The sequence below is a fragment of the Syngnathus floridae genome, chromosome 1, assembly GCF_059516105.1.
Source record: "Syngnathus floridae isolate MCC-2025c chromosome 1, RoL_Sflo_1.0, whole genome shotgun sequence".
Taxonomy (NCBI): domain Eukaryota; kingdom Metazoa; phylum Chordata; class Actinopteri; order Syngnathiformes; family Syngnathidae; genus Syngnathus; species Syngnathus floridae.
The window spans coordinates 4,943,175-4,968,178 of record NC_142413.1 but is presented as its reverse complement, the minus strand read 5'-3'; the positions used below and the strand labels follow the sequence as shown (position 1 = coordinate 4,968,178).

Below are 25,004 nucleotides of genomic sequence, written 5' to 3'. Positions count from 1 at the left end.
CTTTTTTGCTGACCCCCCCAGAAAAACACAAAATAATCAACAATGCAGTAAAAATTATTTGTTGCAGAGGATAAAAAATATATGCGTGAGGATTGTTATGTCAGTCTACAACTGTTTGTATTCAAATATATGTTGCACAAACACAAACACTGACACTGATGCTATTCGTTAGCCTCTCTGTGGCACACCCCATTCTATATTAGCATCAAGCTAGTGGTGTTTAAGGTAAAGTTTTGTCATCATTTTCAACAAAGTACTGTTGCCTTGAACGCAAACTGTTATGAATATTAGTGATAACAAATTTCAAATCCAAAAAATTATTTAAAAAATAACATTATAAAATAACAAAATAATTATATGAATATATCTCATATGAATTTGAATAATGCAGTTAAAAAAAACTGAGTCCGAAGACAAACAAATGAAAATAAAAGCAACGAGTGTTTCGGTTTCTCCGAGGGTGTGGCCTGCTAGAGCCAGTGGGCGTGGTCAAGAATGACCCAGCATTGATTGACAGCTGGATTGCTTAAAGCCCTAGGAGCTGAGCTGCGCTCACAAAGTACTTGGGACGTCCCTCAGGAGTACTGCCAGCCCCCTAAATCACAACTGCCAAGGTAAATAAAAACAATTGAATTCCATTTGACTTGAAATATTATATTCAGGGGGTCCCTAAATTCTGGACACAGGCAATTAACACAATCAACGTTTATAATTGTTATTGTTAATATTCCAAATGAATAAATTGTTGAAAATGTAATTGATAAAATATGCATTGTTGTTTTCATCTTTTACATACACTGTGTAGAAATGTTTCTCAGACCTAGCTCTAAAACATACAAAATTTTGTGTTTGTGCATTTAATCTCTGGTTGTGTGTTGGCATGCGACAGTCTGAGTTTAATGGGGACAACACGTACACACACACACACATGCACATAGGGGCCATTTGGGATTAAACATCACGTCTCATTCGAGATTAATCTCCTTCCCCCACAAACACATTTGGGCGTCTGTTGTTGTGAGGGCATCATGAGTAGCCTGTCGGCGAAATAGCTGAGCAGTGAGGGGACATTGTGATTTCCTTGGAATGTTTTGGAAGTGACCATTTGTAAATACTTGATGGTGTTTCTTTCAGCGACTATAGTGGTGCTGGATGTGCTTATGAGGATTTCTTAGAGTGGGGAATTTACGGAATGTCCCAGAACACTCTGGGTGGGTCTCGTTCCCATTTTCCTGTTTACGTTTGGTCGCTGGCAATCTCTTGTTGCTGTTTAGGACAATTTAGGAGAAAGGTGGCGTGAGGTACTGTTGCCTTGAGATACAAGTGACCTGATTTACAAGCTTTTCAATATAATTGTCATCCTTCTGTTTTGTTTTGTTTTCTTTTGTTAACTAAATTTCAAACAAAGAGCTGTGTATTTAATTTTTCCTTTCAGTCTGCTATTTTATTGTTAGCATATACAAGGACGCCATAGACAGGCTAATAAATAGCATCTACAAGGCTGCATTAACATTTTAAACGTCGGATATTTGAACACAAATGATGAAGCAGCACATGTAGACAGTCACACATTCGTGCACAATCACACACATTCCCATTATTCAGCAGTTCCTGGGCTGAGAGCAACGGCCGGATTCACGTCCCACTCCCTCAACATGCCGTAACTGTCCAGCCGCAAGTCAGGATGATGACTTTGGCCGTGGCCGGCGGCGACCGCAGGAAGTCGCTGACTCTGCAAGGAGTGGACCCGGAGACTTGCATGATCGTGTTTAAGAATCACTGGGCGCAGGTGAGCATGTGATGCCAAATAGCTTCAGCGTCATATGATGGCTTCTCCAGTTCACCGAGTGTCCTTGGCCTCCAGGTGGTGAAGATCCTGGAGAAACACGAGCCGAGTCGCGGCAGCACCAGCGCGATGAGTTTCCTCTCAGGTAACACCGGCAGCGGCGGTGCCCGCCTCGGGTCCATCCCGGCCGATGAGGCCAGTGCTGTTCAGAACTACGTGGAACACATGTTGTTCCTGCTCATGGAGGAGGAGGCGGGTCAAGGTGAGAGCTCAAAGGATCACTCTTTCATGAAGTAATAAACATAAACAAACCTACTGGTGTTCCCAATCCTCAGGAGGAGCGATGGGTCCCATTTTGGAGTTTGTGGTTCTAGAGGGTGTGATGGAGCGCCTGTTCCTGTGGAGTTTAAGGCGACAATTCACCGAAGACATGAAACTGGAGCAGCTCAGGATGTACCAGATGCTCCTAACCCAGGCCCACCAGCCGCTACTGCACCACAAGCCACTGCTGCGGCCGCTCATGACGTTATTGGCCTCCTGTGGTGGCGCAGGCGCAGGTACGCGACACCATCTTGGTAGAATCTACTCCTTGGTTGACCATCTTTAATTTTTCAGACACGGGTGGCCGTGTCGAGGCAGAGCTTGTCCTCCTGTTGTACCAGCTCTGCGTGGCTCTGGTGAAGGACCCCTCAGTGCTGGAACTGTTCTTCCACACGAGCGAGGACCAGGGTGCTGCCAACTTCCTGCTCTTCTCCCTCCTTATCCCGTACACTCACAGGTTCTTGAACACATGCACACATTGAATGAAAATAATTTCAATCAGCACACTCTGAAAGGCACCTTCATCTCCCTCAGACAAGGTCCGGTAGGTCAGCAGGCCAGAGAAGCTCTTCTGCTCATCATGTCGCTTTCGGCCTCCGAGCCTCGTGTGGCCCAGCACATTGCCCAGAACACGTACTTCTGCCCAGTAAGTCCCCCACCCCCACACATACAACATAGGATTCTCCATGAGTGGACAACACCACCACATCTACAAAAGACCTTAAGTTAGTTGGTGAACGTTTTTCATGATTCAAAGAAAATGTTGCTGGTGTTGAGTGAGGTGGCAGCGTTCATTGTGATCTCACTGCCGTACGTTATGGAACAATCTAACAAGCTCAAGGCGTTTGGTTTGAGTAAAGTTACTCCAGGTCAAATTTTAGGAAGTGCTGTGAGTACTCCACGCCACCCGAGGGCGCTGTGCATTTTCCACCAACAGCCACTCCGGTGAGAAACCATGATCAGCTATTGTTTACGGCAGACTGAAAATATTATATAAAACATTTATCAATAATGCAAACATACCAGTAACGAATCACTCACTTATTTCATGTGTTTATTTCTTTTTTTAAATTATTCGTTTCTACACTTTCCTCATTCAGTCACTCCACTCCAAATCATTTATTTTTTGACACTCCCTGATCAGTAATATTGGATTTTGAGTGGATTTTGTGAACTATAAAGTCCACTATAACTATCAAAAAAATATTTAAAAAAACCTACATAGTGATTGAGGAGTACTAGTATGCGTGGCAACCAACGTTACATGTCACATTCAGATTTAAGGCCATGTGACCACTCTGACCTCAATCTTCTTGTAGAGAGAAGATTAGTAAATCAGCACGAGATTGGCCGGCACTCCAGAGCGGGATTAGCAAATGTGATGCATATGAATGGCAGGCAGGAGCTACTGTTCTTGTTTTGATTTGCGGTTGAATCTGTGGCTCCTCCCCTGTACACAGGCTAAGGAATAAAAAAAAAAAAAAAATCTTTCCCACATAATCCTCTCTGGAATTTTTATCCAAGTGTTCGGTTTTGTGTTGTGATCCGTATTCACCTCTAGGCGCAGGTGTCAAACTCCAGGTAGCGATCTAGCCCACCACTTAAACGGACTTAAACTGAAATCAAAATACAGATTGTCTTCATTTTGAGTAATATTGCCAGTAATTTAGCAGTGGCAGTACTAAATACCAAGTTCTGGGTGCAGGTTCTGGCCACAGGTCTTTCTGGCCTCTACTCCTCTCTGCCGGCCAGGTTGCAGGTTTACAGTGAAGACTGGCACTGCCTAGACCAGCCCGACTGGCAACAGGTAACCATGACAACTGCACACATAGAACGCTAAACCTTCCGGTGCATTCTTGCATACGAGCAAATGATACCAGTCTTCTGGCTTGTCAACAGGTTCCGGCTCTTGTCCACTTCCTGCACTCGCTGGGTTTCTGCAGCGCCGTTACCAGCGTAATGCACCGAGCCTGACACAAAATCTATTTGTCTTGAAAAGACAACAAAATTGTTCTTGATCCTGACCTTCTCCTAGGTGACGCATCCTTCCATCCGTTCCCAGCTGCTGAGTTACATCCACAATGGGTTCCTGGTGCCGGTGCTGGCTCCTGCCCTGCATAAGGTACACAAAAACATTTGAAGTTTTCAACATGATTGCACGAGTTTTGAAAATGTATCTGTGCGTCCGCGTAAAGCTGACTGTGGAGGAGGTCATGACCACCACGGCCTACCTGGACCTGTTCCTGCGCTCCATTTCTGAGCCTGCGCTCCTGCAGACCTTCCTGTCCTTCATCCTGCTGCATGCCCACGATAACGTACACATCCTTGACACGCTGGTCAGCAGAGTCAACACACCTTTCCAGGTAACGTCCCCGGACATACCGCTGAAAGCAGATCCAAAACAAAGTGATGACCTGGTCTTGGTGCTCCTCAGCTCGGCACGGTGTCGCTGTCCCTGTTCAGGACGCTCATCGGTCTCTTTTGTGAGGACGTCATGCTGCAGCTCGTTTTCAGGTCAGCTCGAGAAAAATTTGGAAGCCAAATTTCAAGAAATGCCTGCTTTATGGGCGAACAATAAACATCACTTGTTCAGCTGACTCGCTATTGTGTGTGTTCAGGTTCTTGATTGCTTGCAGCCACCTGAGCAGGAAGCAGAGGTCCTCCTTAAAGCACAAGACCTGGTACTCCACAAGTGCCGCCTCTTTTCTACTCCTCCTGCCCTCCTGGTGCCCCGTCCGCCTTCCAAACACAAACTTAGCCTCAGAGCACATCCACTGGCCCAAAGGAGCAGGTGATGATTATTTGGCGATGGTGTGACATAAGTGAGACGTTCGAACTTGTGCTCTGTGATGGTCAGATGTGTCGGTGGCTGATAGCGTTGGTTACTGGCGAAGCTCTGACTTCCTGATGGACGTTAACTACCTGCATTACCTCTCAGACGCCCGACAAGCCATCGCCACCTCAAACAGGTTAGTGATCCCACCAGATAAGATTAGAAAAATTGCTTTGGCGCCATCTGGTGGCAGCCTGATGATAAGAAACTATGTTGAGAGCTTGACTTAGGTCTTTAAGAAAAACAGTGTTGTGCCATAACGGTGCTATGCTAGTGATCGAATTTCACCTTACTTATTAATTGTGGCGTCCCTCAGGGCATGTCGGCGCTGGTCGGCACCTTACGACGGTCACAATCCACCACCTTTCCAAAACAGATCCGGCACAGTGGACGAAACAAATGAGGACGACATGGAACGGCAACTAAAGAGCGACTCGGCTGCTGCCTCCCCGACCTCTTGCTCCATAGATGGCATCTCCAAGAGTAACCAGCCAGGAAGAGCAAACATTGCTCTGGAGCTTGAGTGGGATGACCTTTTTGCCTTTGAGGATCCGTCGTCTTCAATTGGCATCTCTTTCCCTTCTCTACCACCCTTACCTCCTCGTCACATTCAAGAGATGCAACGCAGCGCCATCAAGCTCGTACAAGGCGCCTATGTGGAGGAGAATGAATTTGAGGAGGATGTTCTGGTCTATGACCTCGTCGCCCAAAAAGACGCCAAGGCTGCTATATTGGAAAGAATGATGGCTGCCAATCGACGAGTACGTGGAGGCAGCGTTTCAGGAAGGACAATCCATGACACTGTCAACTGCATCATGTCATCACGGAGGGTGAGTGAGGAAGGGGGAACGGAGGAAAGACAGAGTGAGGATCTTGGAAGGAGAAGAAACGAGGACATCAATGATCGCATTGACGTTTATAATATAGACAGCGCCGCAAATGCGCAAAATCACTCGTCACTCAACCGCCATCCAACAGACTCCACATGTCAGCCGCCAAATCTGCCCAGCAACAAAGTCCCGGGCGACAACGACAACTTCCTCTCCAAGTACCATGAGCTAATGCGCTCTTTAGGAGCAGAGCCCGAGTGCGACAACATCACAGATGACATCTCCACCTTCACGAAGCGGATTCAAAACCTCAAACAAAAACTGGTAGAGGAGGATTGGGAAGATGGAGAGGAAAGGGATGAGGAGATGATAGAGGAGGACGAAGACGAAGATGGGGTGAGGCACGAGGTTCCATTTACAGGTGGGTTCACACATCATGACACAAACTTCCAGATGGGAAAATGATTAAACTTTCTCCAAACAACCATTTAGTTGTATAATAGTTCACCATCTTACCCCGGAGCTTCTATCAACTCAAATCCTCACAGCTGACTAATTTTTGGATTATTTTCGTAAATTTCTTCAATAAATCTCCCCACTCTCCCACACAGGGCCTTTTATCAGTGTCCTTCTGTCCCGGCTGGAGAACCTACTGGAGAACTCTATTGCCGTCAACCTGCTGGTGACGGGCATCCTGGCTCAGCTGGCGTCGTACCCGCAACCTTTGCTGAGAACGTTCCTGTTGGGCACACAAACACACCAGCAGGCTGGTGTGTCTACGCTATACCAGGTAACATGCAAATATACTTTCCTGATTATCGTTGGCTTATTTTTGGGGCGACTGGAATGGATTAATGGCATTTCCTTTCATTTCAATGGGGAAAGATGATTTGAGATATGCAAGTCACGGAACAAATTGAACTCGTATCTCAAGATATTCAAAATCTCTCCGAATACTGTGTGTGGTTAGGTGCTGGTGTCACTTCACAATCAAATCGAGCGCTACATCCAAACCAGACCAGAGTACCCCGCCCTGGTAAGACAGGCATGGAGGTTCTTGTTGGCTAAAGACCATGACAGCAAGATCCGAGGTTAGTCAGCGTTATTCCTCCAGTGGCCACCACTCAAAAAGTCAATATTGAACATCTGAATGTGTTCCAGAGAACCTCCACTCTCAGAGCGTTGAACATCCGGACCGCCTTCTTCCCAATGGTTCTGTGAGGAACTCTCTAACAGTCCCCCACTTAAGTCTCCTGCCTCCGTGTCCAACCATCCCACCACAAGATAAGAGCCGAGTGTTCGCCATCGTCCTATTCGCAGAATTCCTGAAGGAGCTGGCCGCCATCGCTTTGGAGCATAGCATCACTCCAGACTGGACCACAGAGGAGTAGAAGAGATAAGCCTCACCTGAAAATGACACTTTCAGTCATTTTATTTATATATTTATAAGTCCTGGAAGCCCTTGAATTTTTGTGTTGAACACAAGTGATGACCCTTCGTCTCATTTGATCTCTGCCGATTAAATGTTATAAAAAACCAGAACATTGCTTCCCTCGACCTTCTCATGCAACGTAGCATTCCATCCTCTTGCTGGTTTAAGCACTTTAGGCAGGAAAGTCGAGACATCGCTTTCCCCAGCCGCTTCATCAGGGGAGCATTCCGAGGCCCACCAGGAAACTTTTATTCAGTGTCTTCTGGGTGGTCCTCTGGACCTCCTCGCAGGATGACATATCCAGAACACCTGACTTAAACAGATGCCTGAGCCACTTCATCTGTTTCCTCTCACTGCGAATTAGCATCTCCATTCTGAGCTTCTATCAAGACAATTATTTTCGTCGCTGGCTTTTGTGATCTTATGACAGCAGCTCAGTCAATGCTGTATAAATAAAACTGACTTGATTTCAAGATCTCAATCTAGACTAAAGGAGACAATGTCGTGTTTGTGTGATGAGTGAAGCGAGAGCGAGATGACATCCTGTGTCTTTGTGGCCTTCTCTCACCATGTGGTCGATATCTCACTTCCTGAAACTGCGCCCGCGTAGCGCTGTGGTAAAAATACACGGGCTGCTGAGTTTCTTCGGCGGGCTTGCCATCCGAAGTTGCGTCGACATCTTTGTTCGCCCGCAATGAAGATGAGCCGTCGACTCTTCTTGCTAGGTGGGTGCAGCAATGTGGATCCTTTAAATGGAAACTCAAATGAAATATCTCGATATAGTTTAACATGTGCGGTCTTTACAGTTTTCACAGCAGCAACTGTTTGCCAAGGACTAAACCAAACAGCGACGTCAAGAGACCGCACCTCAGGTACAGTCAAAATGGAGTTCTTCCTGCCGGTCCACATCTCATGTATTGTCCATGTTTGCTCCTGATGCTCAAACGTTAGCGGCCCCCACCACGGACGCATCAAGACCAATGCCGACCCATCAGAATCGAACTTGGACCGATCAACCTGATGAGCTGTCAACATCAACGGTGCCGCTGATCTCCACCTTCATTCTTATCCTAAGACAATCATTCTTTAACTTTTTACTACTCCTTAAAAAATAATGACATTCAATAAGGATATGTACAATTTCAAGATTTTATTTGAGGAGACACTTTCAACTTCTTGCTTGTTGTCATTGAAAAATCATTAACGCTCATTAAATAGGGACAAACACCTGGGACACAACCCAAGACACGGATCAATAAAGTCCATGATCCCGACAAGAAGCTGACCACACCAGCGTATGACACCATCGTGGTTTCCATGATAGCGCTAAATGTCTCAACAGAGGCGGGTAAAGTCAAAATGACATTCAGCAGGACTAAATACAGATGGCTTTACCGACAATTGTTTTTTTCAGCGTCCCCCGTGGGATCCCTTTCTTTCTGGGGTAAGATTTTGATGTCAAACATGTTCAGTTGGGACCCTTGACGAGATGCCGCCCTCGCTCTTTAGGTTCCATCCTCCTGGTGCTTCTGTTACTGATGATCATCATGCTTCTCATCATCCTCTTACTGCTGAGGAGGTCATCCCGAGTAAGACCGGCACATCAGCAAACTTCACCTTTGAGGATGGTTCAGTGATCTTCTCATGTTCCTCGTAGATGTACTCCTTTGACTTACAGAGGACGGCTCCTGGAAACCATACAGGGGATCCTGCGGGCAACTTTGAGGCCCTCAACATGGATGACCAAGGTAACCAGCTGAGTTACTGCTAGCTAAAAATGGCGCGAACAAATGCTAACAAATTCTGCGACCGTTCCATGTCTGCAGTGGCCAACAACAAAGCGCCACAATCAGAGGAGCACGATACAGTTTTTACAGTGCCACAAAAAGAGACGCACATAAACCACTTAGACTTCTGACTCCAACCTGGCAATCCAGGGCCACTGCTGACGAGGAGTCTGACTTAGACCACATCATCCCACATGGGACAACACAAGTTTGTGATTTGTGTGGAAATAAAATTTTGTGGCTCTATCTTATGCTCTGTTTAGCTGTTTCCAGTGGTTAGCTAAAAACGACCCAAATGAGCTATCACAGTTCAACCGGCTCATCGCTTCCTCATCCTCCGCTTATTATTTGGACTGATGAGATCGAAAGAGGCTTTTCATTCATCTTTATCAGCAAAGCACTGTACAGTAATCCCTCGTTTAGTGCGGATAATTGGTTCCAAAAACCACCCGCGATAAGTGAAATCTGCGAAGTATGGTCACCAACAAGAAGTACTGGGCAGGCTAACGAGTTAGCGGAAAGATGCTAATTCGTGATCGTGCTAACACGCGAAAACGGACTTCTAAAGGAATGTAAACGAACATTTGGAGCAATACTACATTGTCCTAATGGTTAGACACGTTTCCTCAATTTAGAAGTTTTATTTTGACTTTTAAATGTTTTTTTAATTCAGAAAAAAAATCCGCGATGTAGTGAAGCCGCCATAAACGAAACGCGAAGTAGCGAGGGATCACTGTATTGTGACAGGCAGAATAAATGTTTTTCCACTAGGTGGCAGAATGTACAATTAACTTGCCTAGTTGCCTTTACATATAACAAAACAATAACTTTGCGTTGAAGGAAGCAGGCCCAAATTTCATACCATAATTAAATCACGAGTAAATTGACAATCTTTACAAAGTGTTTACTTTTTTGTAATGATTTTTTTGTTTGGTGTTGTGCCACGATAATTAGGTCAATAAAAGTCGAGAAACACGGCTATTTTTTTTTTTTTTTTTACGACAGTAAAAGGCTGTTTGTTACTAGAGGACGGACAGGTGTACAAAACCCACCTATCGTCATTTTGTAGCAACGGAGCAGTCATTCGGCAGGTACACCTCAGCGTGTCTGGCGACGGTGTCACATGTTGAGGCGCATTTGTGCGCGAGCAGCCGTGCGTAAACCTCCGAGAGCTCATGTGCCCGAGGGAGGCAGAACATCAGAGATCAGGAGAGTGAGCTGTGGTGGGCTGCCACATGTCAGCGGAACACCAGCGCTTCTACTTGAGCTTTCATCCAGGTGTTGTTCCAGCTGTCCCACACTTTGCCAGGTGGCATCTCTAAATGACTGTGAGAGGTAAGATTGAGTCTGAACAACTGATTTAGGGACGTGTTGTTCCTTCCGTTTCCGGTCTTCGCGCTTTAAGCTAAGTCACAGGTGTCAAAGTCAAGGCCCGGGGGCCAGATACGGCCCGCCACATCATTTTACGTGGCCTGCCTTGACAAATTGTGCATCAAATTCGTGTGTCATTACTAGAATTGTAAATTGTCTTCACTTTTAAAAATATATATTTTTAAAATATTTGACCAGTTTTGACTAGAGTGATTTGAAAACGAGTTATTTGTCAGTTTGTTTTGTAGCTTATACTGTATATAATATGAGGTGCTCATACATTTATTTGGGTTGACAGTCATAATGGCCCCCGAAAGAAACTATGACTACAATGCGGTCTGTGAAAAAAAAAAATGTTTGACACCCCTGGGCTAAGTTGTTGCTTTTGTCACATGATCACCACGGTGCAAGTCAGAAGTAGTTTTTGGATGTGGATTGTGTGCAGCTCACACATTGTTGGATGAAATCATTGTCATGTCATTAGTGTTCGTGTGGGGAATTTGCGCGTCCTTGTGGACTTCCCACAATGACTTGAGAAATAAAGTACACGATGTGCAATGTGTTCTGGTACCCCGAGAGGTACCCAAAAAAAATGAGTTTTGATCCTCCGGATGTCCTTCACAGATGTTCTCAGCTGCTTTCCTCCCCCACCTACTAAACAGGAAATTTAAATGTCACTCATGTATATTTAACGAGAGAGGTGATCTGTTACAGATGACCAATTTGTCACTTTGTGTGCATGTGTATTGATTTATTATTAATGAGAATATTAAACCCAATAATGACATTTGCATTATTGATGTGACCTGATCATGCAGCACATTGACCTCAGCACACGCACACACACGCACGCACACACACACAGTGCAGCCAAATGATCAGGAGGCCACAAGAGGCCGTTGAGATGGCTCAAACAGTTTTGACACACACGTTGGTCTCCTGCAGATGTCAAGGCGCTCATCCTTCCACTGCTCAAAGTTCCGCCACGTCTTTGGGAAAGCGTCCAGCAGGTGGCGCAGCTACGATGGCATTCCCATCACACGTGGTGTCCACGACAACCACTACTGCTGCGTCAATCCGTGCTTCATTGCCACGGTGACCGAGTGCGGCGGGGGCGGGTCCTTCTTGGTGCTGCCCATCCATCACGTAGGAACCCCATGATCATTGTCGGTCTTCTACCCAAAGGAAGAATTGTCTGACTTTTCCCCTTTCAGACAGGCCGAGTGGACCCTCAGCACCCGAGGGTGTGCGGTCACAGGGCTCAGGTTGTTGACGTCAAGTGGAACCCGTTTGATGACTGTTGCATCGCCTCGTGTTCGGAGGACTGCACGGTGATCGCTAATCGATTTCTGTCGTCTGCTCTTGCTCCATTGGCGCTCACGGCTGAACGTGTTACCAAACAGGTCAAGATCTGGGACATTCCGCTCTGTGGCATCCAGCGGAATCTCACCCAGGCCAGGAAGACTCTGATCGGTCACTCCAGGAGGGTCGGGCTTATCGAGTGGCATCCGACTGCCGAGAATCTTCTTCTAAGCTCGGCCTATGACTACAAGGTTTGATCCCAAACCAGTGGCCTTAGAAATAAATCCAAAAAGAATCTTTGGTCTCGGCTCTAGGTCCTCCTCTGGGACGTGTCTCAGGATGGAGCGGTGCTCAGGCGTCCGGTGCGTGTCGTCATGGCGCCCGTCTACCACCGTTTCCCGTCGGAGATGTTGCTCCTGTCCGTCAGCTTCAACCGGGAAGGAAACCGCCTGGCAGTCGCGTCCAAAGACAGACGCGTTCGAGTGCTGGACCCTCGCACAGGAAAGACTCTCCAGGTGTGTTTTGGGGGGTGAGGGATTTGTGACAACACGTGACCTTGTGGGCTGGTGCTGCAGGTGTCCTGCAACAAGTCTCACAGGGCCAACAAGGTCATGTACATGGGAGGCTTGAAGATGCTGCTGAGCACCGGTTGCTCTCCATGGAACCACAGACAGCTCGTCCTCTGGGATCCAGTAAATTCATTTCCTCTATAGCCAATAATTAACTACGCAAAAATGATCATACAAAACTCGTCTTTGTTTATTATTGTGAGCAGGATGACTTGTCGGAGCCGCTGTACGAAGAAGATTTAGATGGTTCTGCGGGAGTCCTCTTCCCGTTCTTTGATCCGGACACTGATATGCTTTACCTCGCCGGGAAGGTCCGTGCACCCGTTTTGGGTCTCACAAAAGCTTTACATCAAAATTTCAATGACAGCTAAAGTGTGTTTGCTGCAGGGTGAGGGGAACATCAGGTACTACGAGCTGAGTTCGGAGAAACCTTACGTCAGCTTTCTGACCGAGTTCAGATCGCCGCTGCCTCATAAAGGACTCGGTGAGATGCGGACCAACACGAGCCAAGGCTAAGTCCGAGTCCTAGTTCAAGCGTATGCTTATTTTGGGAAGGCTGAATGATTTCATTTGTGCTACGCTAACGTGACCTCTGCGGCAGCGTAGCGGTGATGCCAAAGCGCGGCCTGGATGTCAACGTCTGCGAGATTTTCCGATTCTATCGTCTGATCGCCGTCAAAGGTCTGGTGGAACCGTTGTCCATGATCGTGCCGCGCAAGAAGGTTGGTCTCATTTGCGAGCTCGTTGGAATATGTGGTAATCGTCTAATGCTTTGTCCGTCCCGTCAGTCAGCGACATTTCACGAGGATCTCTACCCAATGACGGCGGGAAACCGGGCCGCCGTGACGGCTCAAGAGTGGCTAGCAGGAATCAACAGGGGTCGGTGAACCATCTTACCAAGAACAGCAGACAATGGTTTTCCACAATGACTTAGCAAAAACTCTTCCTTCTGGTCCAGCAGGCCCAGTTCTGATGTCTCTACATCCTAGCACTCGAGTAGTCAACCCTTACACAGAAAGCCTTGCTGAGAAGAACTGGTACCCCAAAGACCCGGCCGCAAAAGCGCTTCCCCGCTTCATCGAAAATGTACTCACTCGAGGGTTGTGAATAACATCTAACAAAACTGAATACGTATTTTGTTGTGGTTTTTAATGCACCAGAACTTTCTGGAGGAGCAGCTGGCCTACCAGGATGCCAAATACCACAGGGAGGTACACAAACTTTCAGGGTGGCAGCCAGATGAGTCGCAGCTGTGGATGTACGATGTCACGCCCCACTGCTGTGAGCCCACCGAGAGGCCCCCGCCCACCACTGAGGATGAGGTAAAACAGATTTTTTTTCAGCATCTTAAATTTGAAAGCCACCTTTAGGAGTCCCGTAAATCTCACCTGTGTATTTTCAACTGCAATTGCTAACTTACGCCACATCAGCAGAGTGGCGCTGTTTTTGCAACAATTGGAACCTGCTCACAAAACACATCTAAAAGGGTGACACCTTTTTTTTTTTTTAGTCTTTCCAGAGATTTCTGTCAAAATTATCTCAAATCCAATCGGCCCTTCAAATATGATATTGACTTTTTTTTTTTTTTAGCTCCGCGAGGCGTTCTACAAACAGCAAGAGGAGATCCGAGGTCTCCGAGAAATACTCGACCAGAAAGACGTCAGAACCCGTGGCTGCCTGCATGGTAACAATGAAACGGCTTTGCCGCCCCCGAACTAACACGAGTCTTTTTGTTGCCGACTGACAGGTGAGGATCACTGAGTTGGAACAGGAAATCAGACACACAACCACCCGAGCGTAACGTGGTGACAGCTGACACACAAACCACTTCTAGCTTGTGTACTTCTTGTGTTAAATTGCTTGAGCAGACAAGGTCCAGGAAATCAATGCAGATACAATAGAATAAAGCAAAATTTCAAGATTTTATTTACAAACTCCATTTCTGTATTTTTTGTAGTATTTCCTTTAACTTACAGAAAGTAAAAAAAAAAGTGTGAAAGCAAAGAGGATAGAGATGGGAGGGTAAAATGCTTTTCTGTGAACAATCAACATTTCTTAGGGGAAGAATAAAAACAGTTAAGATGGAAAAAGAAAAAAAAAACTAAAGACACGCCACAGTTTGCCCTGAGCACTCGGAGGGGTTGATGACATCAATTGATTCATTGGGGGACATTTGGATGCAATGACCTCCTCTGGCATTGCATATTTACCTTAACTAAATGTAAAAAATCTAACAATCGTTGACAAAGACATTTCCACCTTCTTGAGATGCATTTAAAACAAACGCTCAACGACGTTTTAGTCGTACGTTTCAGATGAAGCCGGCAGAGTAGGGGCTTTAAATCCTGAGAAAGTTTGGGATGAAATCAGCGATGTCATTGACGCAAAACTGAATAACGTCTTGTCAAACTTTTATAATCAAATTAACTTTCGGTGCCAGTTATAAAACAACAACAACAACACACAAACACGAAAGAGTGACGTGGAGTCAACGGGAGGGTGCCAGTCGGAGAAATGGAATGCAGCCCGGGAGGTGGCATGAGCGAGAGGTCAGATGGGACTTAATCGTCTTTGTCGCCGTCTTTATCGTCGTCTTTGTCGTCGTCTTCTTCGTCATCTTCGGGGTCCCACTTCCTCTTCTCTCCTTTGGCTGGAGATGAGCCATCATCTGCCGGGACAACAAAATAGCTGTCACTATTTCTTGGTCCGCTTGTTAACAGTACGTGTGTGTTTAAGGGGTGCGCACCATCCTCGTCCTCATCGTCCTCTTCGTCGTCTACGCAGTCGTCACTGCAGTCATCTCTGTTTATGTGTCCATCCTACAGACAGAAGACGTCAGAGTTTTTGAGCCCAAAAAGTGTATCTTTGTATTTATTCCCAAAATGTTACCATCTTAATTTTGAGGGAATTTACGAGAAATTTTCCACCACTCTGCAACACTAGTCGGAAATGAGCGTGTCGTGTTGCATTCACCTCATCATCGCTGTTGTCATCATCTTCGTCATCGTACTCTGCATACTCGACGTCCTCAAAAATAGAGAGACGAGCTGAGTGGGATATGTTGGTTGAGTCGCTGGAGACGAGGACCGGAAGGCTCACCTTTGTCATCATCTTCTGCTCCGTCCACCTCGCCGTCCGAGTCGGAGCCCTCGCAGTTGTCGATGTCGAAGCCGTCCAGGTAGGTGAGGTTAGGGAGCAGCTTGAAGATGGACTCTCTGTAGTCAGTCAGGTTGGTCACCTCGCAGTTGAAGAGGTCCAGACTCTTTAGCTGAGGCAAATTTTTCTAGCGGGGAGGGTGTGCGTAGAATTTCAGTCATGGGCTTCATTCACTTGATTAAGCTTCCTAGCTAAACTTACCAGCGGCTCCAAAGTGCTGATGTCTTTAACTTTGTTGCCACTGAGATAAAGATACTTCAAGTTCTTCAGACGCTCAGCCAGAACCTCTAGACCTCCTGATATCCTGTTATCACAGAGCTCCAACTGCAAGAAACCAAACACTTTTCACAATGCAGCATCTGACAACACATGTATAAAAACAGATGTGCTCACCTTCTTCAGTTTGTCCAGTTTAGGCATATCTTCTAAAGTGGTCAGGCGGACGTTGATGAGGCTCAGCGCCTCCAGGTTGCAGAACTCCTCTGTGATACCTTCAATTCTCCCATCAACGGCACGACTGTTGTCCAGAACCAGCTCACGGACCTGGATGCGATTTAACCAACAGGGTGGGTGAAACTGAACTCTCACCTTTGAAAACTCACCTTCGATTAGCCTATCAGTTTTGGGTAATTTGATTCCTCATTCGGATTGCACAGAATTTCCTTTTAAGGGGTTAAAATTTCCACACGGGTGATTAGTGTGACTTTTGTTTCACGAAGAAGAGCCCAACTTGAACTTTTATTTTTAAGTATGGGTCCATCAACCCCTGTCACTATGCCACGCCTCTTAAAGCCACACACAAATACAGTACTATGTAATACACTTTAAGGAAAACGATTCTCTTTACATTCTATTCTGATTTTAAGCAATAAAGTGTTATTTTCCTTCGATAGGATGTAACCAATTCAACCCATGACAATCACTGGTACAAGCCGAGTCGCTAAACATTTGTAGCTAACCTAGCACCGAGCTGGCTAAAGTTTAGGGGTACTGCAGTCGTCTAACGTGAAGGAGGGGACAGGAAGGTTGGCGTTTGGCTCAGACATTGACAGAAAGTCAAGTTATTAACGAAAAACCTTTCTGCTGGCTACCAGCTAGCGTTAGCACGCTGCTAGCTAGCTGCGCGCCAGACACGCGCCACGGAGTACGGCTCATATAACCCTCCTAGCAACAACGCACCAGTCATTAAACCGCTTAACGATGACTAAATAATAAGCCACATTCAAATTAGAAAACAAGGGTTGCTTTAATTTGGGTTTAATATCACACTACAATTTATTCAACTTCGCCGCTATTTGTGTTTTGAGCACGTAGGCTTATGCACCGATTGGCTTCATTAATGCGATAAAATGTATTATGCAAAACGGAACATAATGACACGCCGGTGCACAAACAATTCGGGGCAAGAGTAAAGTGACAAAAACGTACGCCACAAAACAACAAAGCACATGGCGCCATGCGTGTGCACTGCAGGGTCGGAGATGAAAGACGTCGGCTTCCAAAGTAAGAGAATTTTGGCCATTAATACCCCATTCGCTACGGATTGCTTGTCTCGGCCTGGCGCATCGTTTGCACGTTTATATTCTGTTCGGATCGTTTCGGAACACTGAAGTGCGCCATGTGCTCGTCAGCCTCACTCCGTGTTATTTTATGTTTATGGCCGCACCGTCTCTCGTAAACTAAACCGTAAAAGCGAACACTTACGTCTTTCGGCGACCGTTGGCCCAGCACCAACGAAACCTTTTCCTTTAAGTCCATTTCCTCCGGTTTTGGCCACAGTTCGGATGTTTGGCTCGACGAAGTTGTTTCTCCGCGATCTTCCCTGGTCCAAAACACACCGAATGAGTGTGAAGTATTTTTCGTAAGAAAGGGATTACTTCCGGTGGAGACTTTCTAAGTCAATTGAAACCCAAGGTCGAAGTGTAATTTAAAAATTAAGTTAGAGAATGATTCATCTTAACCAGTTCCTATATGTGCAAAAAATGCTTTAAGACGTATTTTGAAAATCATCACAGGTTATTTGTGTATGTTTTCTTTCAGGTCATGTTCTTTTAATTTATGACTGATGTTGTACTTCCGGTGTGTAATCGAGCTAATCCCTTCTAGCTTTCGCTTCAATGCTCAGTGTGCAAAAAAGTGGGTCAGCCGTCTACTGCGCCAAATGTCGTGTGTTAAATCAATTATTTGAACCCATTTCCGCGTTATACCTCTGCGTAACCAAGAAATAATAGATCTGATGTCTAACCTATCAAGTCATTGAACCCAGATGTTAATTCACTTTAAAATAGGTTGATTTTGTTATCTTAATCTTTCAGAATTCTATTTCAGTACAGTGTACAAGTACATTTCTCTTGAACGTGTTCTAACACGGGTAATCTCTCCCAAGTGCGCATTCCTTAAAAACGACGACTTTACGTAGCCCATAAAAGCTTATAAATGTCCGGACGCACGTAAATGCGTCAGCAGAAAGGAGGGAAACAAAGTTTCTACAGCGCCCCTGGCGGACATATTGGCAACCTACATGACTATATACATTGTCTGGTCTGGCTGCCTGTCTATCTCCATATCTATCCAGAACTGAGTACAACACAGTTGTCATTTCTAGCAATTATCTTTAAACATGTAAAATGTATTTAGAAAGAAATATCTGAATTCACTTGACAGTTTTTTTAATGTTCCGTTAGCAAAAATAGTAAGCATTTGTAGTGTTAATCATTTATTGTCATTACAATGCAGGTCTTCTCACAACAAGCAAGATATACATATACCGGTTGTATATATCATCATCATCCAACACGAGGAGAGCAACAGTTAGTACAGGCTAGCTTTGACCACACCTCCTCTACCCCGCATCTTTAAAGTACGCCACAGGTGTATGCTCTTAAAAATAGAGACACGAGAATAAATAAATAATAAATACAATAAATAAGGTACACGCATAGCTCAGCAGAAGACACCAGGCAGGCATGAGGCTATTTTATACAGCCGCAAGGCAAAGCAAGGTCACACGATCACACCAATCCTGGTCCAACGAGCAAAGTTTCGCTGCAGACATCTTCAAGTATGTTTACTCTTCGCGACGACGTGACGTGACGACGAAGGCCGCACAGGTCCCTCACTGAGGTCAAAATACACGTCGCCATCGACGAAGACAAAAAAATGAAATAAAAAAGCTCTCCGAAATGGGGGACAAGGGGGTACACAACAGAGCATCAGGCCACCATGATGCAAAGCATGCAGCCCACAAATGTAGCTTATTGGAATATTTTTATTGCCCTCACAGCTGTTCTTTGTAGTGTTTGTGTTGTGTTTTCTGCAAAGTTATTTGTTCTTGAGAATGTTACCTTGTGCTTTGCTAAATCAAAGGTGGCCAAAATACTCACAATCTGTACGAATGTGGAAGCACAATGAAAAAAAAAACGGCTGCACTTAAGTACAAAAAAGTACATACGTCGGTGGGTCCCTTCAGTACAAAAAGAGAAAAGCTAGATGGCGTTGGCTTGACGTTGAAGCTACGGAAAAAGCGAGTTAGTCTTTTATGCTAGCATGACATGTTCTCATAGCTTTGCAAATGTTGTGAATCAAGTTACAAAACATGCTAAATTAACTAACAATAACAAATGAAAAAATACACCTATCTTGTGTGTGTGTGTTTTTTAATGAAATTAAAATTTTAAAATGCCAGAAGCAGGTGGTTTTTCGGCAGGCACAAGACACAACATATTCGCCATAAATTATTCTTACAGTCAACGATTCCCTCTTCGAATCTGCTGCCATTGTCGTTTAATGCTCCCGTTTACGTTCCAATATGTTCGCTGTACCATTTATTTATTTTTTTTGCCCCATAACACCCTGAGATTTCAGTCAGTCAAAATCTCAGAATGTCTTTATTCACTATTCAGATGATCTTTGACATCATCAGCTGTGGAGGTTGAAAAAAGTATTGCGCCTATTTGACAAATTTAGGAGTACAAAGTCTGTTGCTATAGCTATTTTCAGTGTAGGGGGTAGAATTAAAAAGCTGTCAGACAAAACAACTAAAATGGGCAGTTTTAAAACCGCTTGTGAAATTTGAACAACCTCACTCCACAGTGACATGCACAATTATGAAAGTGCCTAATTGTATCACGTAGTCACAAAGAACGCTGTCAATCTTCCAACAAAACGCCGCTAGCATTACTAAGCTAGCTTTAGCACTGTAAACAAGCTGACGTTAGCCAAAGCTGCTACAGTGGTAGCATGTCATATTCATCATAGAGTGTTCGAATAACACTAAATGTTTTGGAATGTAAAATCAATTAAGACTCCAAAAGCTCCTGAAGCCCAAGCTAACAGGTAAGGTTACAGACCACAACGGCAAAACTCTCCCCACAAAATAAAGATACCTAAAAAAGCCATTTAAGTACCATAAGGTAGAATTTGTACTTTTATTCCTTCGCACCACTGTGTTAAATACTGGCTTAGTATGTGAACATGTTAGCCATTTGTGACCGCCGTTGACGTTGAATACAGTGCCGTTAGCTTGGCTGAACACTATTTCGATTCTTTTCGTGGACATGAAGGATGCCGGCATGCACGCCAGTCAGTGGTCTCGCCGTGGGGAATATACACTTGTGTGGTTTGCATTGCTGCTAAAGTTGAATACAGCGAATAGATACCGACTGGCCATGTTTAACAAAGCCACGACTACTGCTGCTTTTGCCACAAAATCACTCACAGCTCACCACGGTGACTTTGTGACAAATGTGTAACACCAATCACTCGATCAAGTCGTCCATCCTGCATGCAAAAGCCACATAAAAGTCAACAAGCAGCCTCTCGACACAAAACACTCAACTGGAAAGTGTCCGCATATCCCTGCCCAACACCCCGACCATTTTTTGAACTTATTGCTGAGCAGCTGTGATCCCATGATGCATTGCTGCTCCACTTATGAGGCTAGCTCATGCAAACAGCCCAAAGTGGTGTAAGAAGGAGGAAACGAAGACGAGGCGAGAGCCATGCGACGGCGCCCGCCCTGACGGGAACGACGCAAAACGAGACGACACACAAGCTCCACACACACGCGCGGTGGGACTAGCCCACTCGGTAGCGGCGGCGCTCGACGGTGTGAGGCGCCGAGCCGGCAAACATCATGTGGTAATTTCTTCGCTCCCTTCCAGTCCCGCAGCCTCGCCTTCTCCGACGTGAACGCAGTCGCGCAAAGCACAGCAAAAGAAGAAGAAGACAGGACGAGGAGGAAGAGGAGGAGGACGCTAAAACGGGGACCGTGGTATTGGCCGTGTGGGTGGCGGGGCCTTAATGCGGGAGCGGCACCAGGATGTCGACGTAGTTGATGGGGAAGAAGCCCGAGTTACCGTGGATCATTCCCTCGTACCAGTTGTCGTCGATCTGATTGGTCAGCGTGATGACGTCGCCCTCCTTGAAGCCCAGCTCGCCTTCGTTCTCCGGCTCAAAGTCGTAGAGCGCCCGGCAGCACGGCTGGTCCAGCGGGGCTGCGAAACGCGCCGACAAACACTCAACAATTGAAATTGGAAAAGCTATCGTGTACGTTTTAAACGAAGGTTTACAATTACGCTAACAACGATCACAGGGAAATTAGCACAAATGGTTCATGCAAGGTAGAATGATTAATCGATAATCGATTGTGGATTCCTCAGTAGGTAGGTAGCCTGGATGGTATTTTAATACCGATACCGAGGTACTGTATGTTAATTTTTGTACCTGGTGATCTTCCGGGGGATTTAGCAGAGTGGAGGCCACCGTTGTGGCTCTCACTGGGCGGCAGGAGCTCCAAGGTCATGCGTGGTTTTGGAACAAACTCTTTCCTGGGCTTACTGGACACTTCCTTTATCCTGAAGGTTGGATTTTCAGAAGAAGAATAAGGAAACACAACGACGGGGTGCCCGTTGCCTACCTGTCGTCCATCTTGCTGGAGAGTTGCTGGAGGATCTGAGCGGTGCGACTGTGGTACTCCAACTGGGCCTGGACCAGTGCCGCCAACTGGCTCACCTGCTCGATCTGCAATTCGAGTATACGGAATCTCACTCTGCTCAGGGTGATGTGTGTAACGATCCTGCGATGTCAGCCGATCAAAGCAGTCAACGGAAGAGGTGCGGGTCTTACGTCACTCTCCAGAAGGTTGAACATGCTCTGCTCTGCAATCTCCTTGCTCTCATCAAACTTCTCCAGCGCTTGTTTGATCTCATCGTCCTGCACCTTCCCCTGACGCTTCTTCTTGTAGTCGAAATCCAGACGGCGTCCCTCCATCTTCTTCAGGTGGTGCTGAGGAGGAGCAGTAACGGGAAGGACACGTGAGTGTGTGGATTGGTTGTGGTCACCTTTGGCTACCTTGTAGCGGCTCACCTGGATCTCTTTCAGGTCTTTGTCGTGTAGGTTCTGCAGTGGGTCGATGAAGTTTTGTTTCACCTCCATGTCCAGAGCGTCCTTCACTTCACCCAGTTCTTTCATGGATTCACCAGCGTCAATGAGTGCCAGGCCTTGGTGGTGGAGGACCAGGATAAGGTCAAGGGATGTGGAAGTTATACGCAAATGATACGAAGAATGAGGATGTGTGTCAGGATTATGAAGATGAGGGTTGGATGAAGAAGATGAGATTCTTTACCAAAGCAGGAGTCCTCCCCTAGTTCCCGGCCAAACTTCAACATGGCGTCTCCGAGGACGGACTCGGCCTGCGGGTATCCGGGTCCCTTCTCCTGGCCGCGGATTTTTGACATGGTGTTGATCATGCTGAGCTTAGCCCTGGAGGCCGGGTTGGGCTGTAGGTACTCGGTGGTTTTGGTCATGATGTCCAGGACCGCTCGGCTGGTCACGTCCACTTTCTTGCGGACGCACACAAACAAGCACTATAGACACTGTGGTCTCGTCCTCTTCCTCTTCATCACGACAACGCATTTACCTTCTCCATTTCTTTAAAGTCATCGTCAAGCTTGGTTCCTTCGGCGCCGCCCACCTTCTCGCTGACTTTCTGTGGAGAGCGTGAAGAAGAGGGTAAGGCTGAAGAGTGTGAAAAAGAGAACGAAGAAGAGGTAGGTCACGTGACCAGGCGAGTCAAACAAAACATTCGAGGTGAAAAAAAAAAAATCATTACGCATCAAGACGCAAACATGCGGAGTGAGGATGCAGTTACCATGGAGACACCAGGCCTTGGACCCTCTTCATGTTACATAAACATCTCCAGAAGTTATTCCACGATTCCCTCGTGTGTGTTGTATGTGTGTGTGTGTGTGTGTGTGTGTGCGCATTTGCTTCAGATGTGTCTATGCATTAGACTGGAAGTTAAAACACAACTGCAAAGATCTTCTATGGCGACAGATGAACACCTTGTCAATTTTAAATGCAAGTCAAAGCATGTCGCAAGACACACAGAGACACACAGACACACACACACACACACACAAACACACAGACACACACACAAACGTCACGTGTGATTCCCTCGAGGTCCATCAATTATTGACCTGGCCAACCGCAGCGTGCGTGTCACTCGCCCGCCTCTCACACGTGTGCGGTTGCTATGGTGACACCATCCTCTGAACAGCGGGGTGCGGGGAAGGCAATTATACATGTTGCATTCAAGAGCCCGCCAAAACAAAAGCCTTTTCAGCTCTCTGTGAAATTAAAGACCGCTGTGCCATTGTAGAGGATGGTAACCATGGCGACATGACAACAAACTCATTTGTAAACATTACGGCCTAAAAGATGGAATGGCAAAACAGTGATGCCTTGACCTACAAGTGCCCCGATTTATAAGAATGGCTCCAGCGATCAAATAGTTTTGGAATGAAGCAGTTTAATGCCAAATCTCATTTGGATCCAAAGCCAACTAATAAAAAATGTGTTTGTGGCAGGACCATTTAAAGATTTTAAGAGAAATAAAAGAATCTTAAAATGTACAATGTAAAGGGAGGCCACAATTGTAGTTGGATCTCTCCTAGAAGTTCAGAATAAATTGTCGTTGTGAAAGGACAGGCTTTAATTTAACCAGATGCCCAAGTTTAAAAAAAGAAGCTGGATTTGCCAACAGCACCAATTAGCCAGTTCAATTTAAAATACGTAACTGTAAAAGCCACTTTTGAGACACCAAGGGGCCCAACTCAACAAGCTACGATTAGATGGGAGTTTCATCCAAGCTTTGATTTTCTCCATACAAGACAAAAATGTCCTTGAGGAGAAAGCATCCTTTTTGCTTAACGGGGCTGTCATCTGCATAGCATAAAAAAAAAACTGAAGGGGCCCCAAAATTGAACCCTGTGGACCACCATATGACAGCGAGGTAGTCCTTCCCGCCAAACAGGCTCTACCAGGGCTCTTAAATCCTGGTTCTCGGCATCTGATGTACTGCATGTTTCATATGTCTCCCTGCTGCAAAGCACCCATCCAACACACAAATACTACAGAATGGACTGTAGATATTTCATCAAACCAGAGGCCTTCCAACTTCCCTCGCCCTTCTTTTCATGTTTTATTCAGACAAGTGAAGCCATGCAACACACAAATACTACAGAATGGACTGTAGACATTTCATCAAACCAGTCAACCAGTAGAGGCCTTCCGACATCCCTGGCCTTCTTCTCATGTTTTATTCAGTCAAGTGAACAAGGTGTCACGTTTCTCGCGTCTGATGATGGCGGCGGTCACGCTGCGGCGCCTCAGCTCTAACACAAACCCACACACAAACACTCACACATGCAGAGATTTGCCCCACTTTCTGATCTCCTGGGTGGGAATATCCATATTTACCGTTTGCGGCTGGCAAACAGGATCATGACGCTGATGCGTTCAAGGACACATAAAAAACGTGGGCAGGGTCTAAGGTTCAATATGGGTGTTCTGCAGGTGGTTCTTGAGAGTTGGAATGAGGATGATGGAGGGAAGGGAAAGATACTGTGATGGAGGATGGAGGGAATTCCCTGTTGTGTGCAGCAACAGCCAATCAGAAGCGCCGTCTCAAAGGCCTCTCTGTTACGTAACATTAGATCCCATCATGCGCGTGCCAACCATCCAGAAGACACGCTTTACACACGCGCACATCCACAATTTCTTTTAAAAATGGTTGACAAACTGCAAGAGGCCACGCGTGAACAAGGAATACGAAGTGGAAATCTGCTCGGAGACAGCCCGGCGGGCGCGTCGTGTTTACGTCTGGATGTTGAGGAGGGATGCTGGAGGTGCGCGCGCACGACGGCATACCTGCGTGGCTTTGTGGAACTGCTTCTTCAGCCCCGCGACGGACATCCCCGCGGCACCAAAATGGACTCAAATGCGAAGAAAAGGCGGCGATGGACGAGAAGCTCGTCCACTTGGCGTGCACTTGGCGTGAGGATGATTGCACGCAGCGAGGCAGCTGCCTTGCGTTCGCTTTGCAGTCCACAGAAGAGACAAGAGAGGAGGAGGAAGAGGAGGAAGAGGAGGAGGGTGCGCCAAAGATCGTCTATTGTGATATGGTTTGACAATATCGTGGTGTTTTTTATTGTTTTTGTTTTTTTACTCCATGCGAGCCGCTATTCTTTGAATATAAACGATCTTTGAAGCGACGACCACAAATAGTTGGCTCCCCCGAAAACATGTATAAATGTTGTTTATGGTTATAATGG

General features: G+C 46.1%; 5 protein-coding genes and 1 long non-coding RNA gene across 17 annotated transcripts; 3 read left to right on the top strand and 3 right to left on the bottom strand.

Annotated features, from left to right (window-relative positions):
• Nucleotides 1–108: 108 nt before the first annotated feature.
• On the bottom strand, nucleotides 109–10,386 carry LOC148403521 (uncharacterized). 6 transcript variants are annotated; one of them, XR_015861191.1, is made up of 6 exons: nucleotides 10,042–10,386; nucleotides 5,234–7,948; nucleotides 4,339–4,491; nucleotides 2,627–4,220; nucleotides 2,103–2,567; nucleotides 109–2,020 (listed from the first exon to the last, which is right to left on the bottom strand). It is a non-coding gene; the product is annotated as an uncharacterized LOC148403521 (long non-coding RNA). The 6 variants fall into 6 exon arrangements; XR_015861210.1 differs by lacking the exon at nucleotides 5,234–7,948 and having other exon boundaries at nucleotides 136–2,020; nucleotides 2,627–3,568; nucleotides 3,663–4,220; nucleotides 10,042–10,384; XR_015861204.1 differs by lacking the exon at nucleotides 5,234–7,948 and having other exon boundaries at nucleotides 137–2,020; nucleotides 2,627–3,723; nucleotides 3,797–4,220; nucleotides 10,042–10,384.
• On the top strand, nucleotides 546–7,161 carry LOC148403523 (FHF complex subunit HOOK-interacting protein 1A-like). 3 transcript variants are annotated; one of them, XM_088387856.1, is made up of 17 exons: nucleotides 546–614; nucleotides 1,609–1,789; nucleotides 1,865–2,048; nucleotides 2,122–2,343; nucleotides 2,402–2,564; nucleotides 2,642–2,753; nucleotides 3,813–3,914; nucleotides 4,007–4,063; nucleotides 4,143–4,229; nucleotides 4,303–4,470; nucleotides 4,542–4,621; nucleotides 4,726–4,898; nucleotides 4,965–5,076; nucleotides 5,257–6,191; nucleotides 6,382–6,560; nucleotides 6,741–6,861; nucleotides 6,932–7,161. In XM_088387856.1, the coding sequence occupies exons 2-17, from the start codon at nucleotides 1,685–1,687 to the stop codon at nucleotides 7,159–7,161; spliced, it is 3,030 nt and encodes a 1,009-aa protein (XP_088243982.1). In that variant the 5' UTR covers nucleotides 546–614; nucleotides 1,609–1,684. The 3 variants fall into 3 exon arrangements, with proteins under 3 accessions (XP_088243982.1, XP_088243908.1, XP_088244068.1); XM_088387782.1 differs by having other exon boundaries at nucleotides 1,606–1,789; XM_088387942.1 differs by lacking the exon at nucleotides 546–614 and adding an exon at nucleotides 1,007–1,211.
• LOC148403522 (uncharacterized) lies at nucleotides 7,788–9,240 on the top strand. Its single transcript, XM_088388696.1, has 8 exons — nucleotides 7,788–7,927; nucleotides 8,009–8,074; nucleotides 8,154–8,242; nucleotides 8,421–8,550; nucleotides 8,617–8,646; nucleotides 8,712–8,791; nucleotides 8,860–8,950; nucleotides 9,029–9,240. Exons 1-8 carry the CDS (start codon nucleotides 7,897–7,899, stop codon nucleotides 9,118–9,120), a joined length of 609 nt encoding a protein of 202 aa, XP_088244822.1. The 5' UTR covers nucleotides 7,788–7,896; the 3' UTR covers nucleotides 9,121–9,240.
• On the top strand, nucleotides 9,397–14,165 carry LOC148403520 (coronin-2A-like). Of its 4 annotated transcripts, none has more exons than XM_088388134.1 (14): nucleotides 9,397–10,324; nucleotides 11,306–11,506; nucleotides 11,579–11,691; nucleotides 11,764–11,913; nucleotides 11,977–12,177; nucleotides 12,238–12,354; nucleotides 12,438–12,542; nucleotides 12,619–12,715; nucleotides 12,838–12,953; nucleotides 13,020–13,110; nucleotides 13,193–13,317; nucleotides 13,392–13,553; nucleotides 13,822–13,890; nucleotides 13,979–14,165. In XM_088388134.1, exons 1-14 carry the CDS (start codon nucleotides 10,312–10,314, stop codon nucleotides 14,030–14,032), a joined length of 1,614 nt encoding a protein of 537 aa, XP_088244260.1. In that variant the 5' UTR covers nucleotides 9,397–10,311; the 3' UTR covers nucleotides 14,033–14,165. The 4 variants fall into 4 exon arrangements, with proteins under 4 accessions (XP_088244260.1, XP_088244409.1, XP_088244181.1 ...); XM_088388283.1 differs by having other exon boundaries at nucleotides 11,575–11,691; XM_088388055.1 differs by having other exon boundaries at nucleotides 13,822–14,165.
• On the bottom strand, nucleotides 14,135–17,279 carry LOC148403519 (putative acidic leucine-rich nuclear phosphoprotein 32 family member C). Of its 2 annotated transcripts, none has more exons than XM_088388571.1 (7): nucleotides 17,092–17,279; nucleotides 15,781–15,930; nucleotides 15,589–15,711; nucleotides 15,331–15,514; nucleotides 15,205–15,242; nucleotides 14,978–15,050; nucleotides 14,135–14,899 (listed from the first exon to the last, which is right to left on the bottom strand). In XM_088388571.1, exons 1-7 carry the CDS (start codon nucleotides 17,143–17,145, stop codon nucleotides 14,793–14,795), a joined length of 729 nt encoding a protein of 242 aa, XP_088244697.1. In that variant the 5' UTR covers nucleotides 17,146–17,279; the 3' UTR covers nucleotides 14,135–14,792. The 2 variants fall into 2 exon arrangements, with proteins under 2 accessions (XP_088244697.1, XP_088244611.1); XM_088388485.1 differs by having other exon boundaries at nucleotides 15,205–15,278; nucleotides 17,092–17,272.
• A 760-nt stretch (nucleotides 17,280–18,039) lies between these two features.
• On the bottom strand, nucleotides 18,040–24,811 carry LOC148403518 (endophilin-A1-like). The gene is made up of 8 exons (XM_088388406.1): nucleotides 24,601–24,811; nucleotides 22,307–22,375; nucleotides 22,013–22,229; nucleotides 21,754–21,887; nucleotides 21,514–21,672; nucleotides 21,305–21,408; nucleotides 21,112–21,242; nucleotides 18,040–20,882 (listed from the first exon to the last, which is right to left on the bottom strand). Exons 1-8 carry the CDS (start codon nucleotides 24,643–24,645, stop codon nucleotides 20,686–20,688), a joined length of 1,056 nt encoding a protein of 351 aa, XP_088244532.1. The 5' UTR covers nucleotides 24,646–24,811; the 3' UTR covers nucleotides 18,040–20,685.
• Between the last annotated feature and the right edge of the window lie 193 nt (nucleotides 24,812–25,004).

Excerpts from the sequence above, each read along its gene's own strand:
- LOC148403523 (XM_088387856.1), top strand. The coding sequence starts at position 1,685 with ATGATGACTTTGGCCGTGGCCGGCGGCGACCGCAGGAAGTCGCTGACT. Across the intron at positions 2,565-2,641 it reads CTTATCCCGTACACTCACAG|ACAAGGTCCGGTAGGTCAGC; the intron begins GTTCTTGAACAC and ends CATCTCCCTCAG. Across the intron at positions 2,754-3,812 it reads AGAACACGTACTTCTGCCCA|GTTCTGGCCACAGGTCTTTC; the intron begins GTAAGTCCCCCA and ends TTCTGGGTGCAG.
- LOC148403522 (XM_088388696.1), top strand. The coding sequence starts at position 7,897 with ATGAAGATGAGCCGTCGACTCTTCTTGCTAG. Across the intron at positions 8,551-8,616 it reads AAATGTCTCAACAGAGGCGG|CGTCCCCCGTGGGATCCCTT; the intron begins GTAAAGTCAAAA and ends TGTTTTTTTCAG. Across the intron at positions 8,647-8,711 it reads GGGATCCCTTTCTTTCTGGG|GTTCCATCCTCCTGGTGCTT; the intron begins GTAAGATTTTGA and ends CTCGCTCTTTAG.
- LOC148403520 (XM_088388055.1), top strand. Across the intron at positions 11,914-11,976 it reads GCTCGGCCTATGACTACAAG|GTCCTCCTCTGGGACGTGTC; the intron begins GTTTGATCCCAA and ends TCTCGGCTCTAG. Across the intron at positions 12,543-12,618 it reads TGCTTTACCTCGCCGGGAAG|GGTGAGGGGAACATCAGGTA; the intron begins GTCCGTGCACCC and ends TGTTTGCTGCAG.
- LOC148403519 (XM_088388485.1), bottom strand. The coding sequence starts at position 17,145 with ATGGACTTAAAGGAAAAGGTTTCGTTGGTGCTGGGCCAACGGTCGCCG. Across the intron at positions 15,931-17,091 it reads GCCAACGGTCGCCGAAAGAC|GTCCGTGAGCTGGTTCTGGA; the intron begins GTAAGTGTTCGC and ends AATCGCATCCAG. Across the intron at positions 15,712-15,780 it reads AACTGGACAAACTGAAGAAG|TTGGAGCTCTGTGATAACAG; the intron begins GTGAGCACATCT and ends GGTTTCTTGCAG.
- LOC148403518 (XM_088388406.1), bottom strand. The coding sequence starts at position 24,645 with ATGTCCGTCGCGGGGCTGAAGAAGCAGTTCCACAAAGCCACGCAG. Across the intron at positions 22,376-24,600 it reads AGTTCCACAAAGCCACGCAG|AAAGTCAGCGAGAAGGTGGG; the intron begins GTATGCCGTCGT and ends CGCTCTCCACAG. Across the intron at positions 21,409-21,513 it reads TCAACCTTCTGGAGAGTGAC|ATCGAGCAGGTGAGCCAGTT; the intron begins GTAAGACCCGCA and ends CTCGAATTGCAG.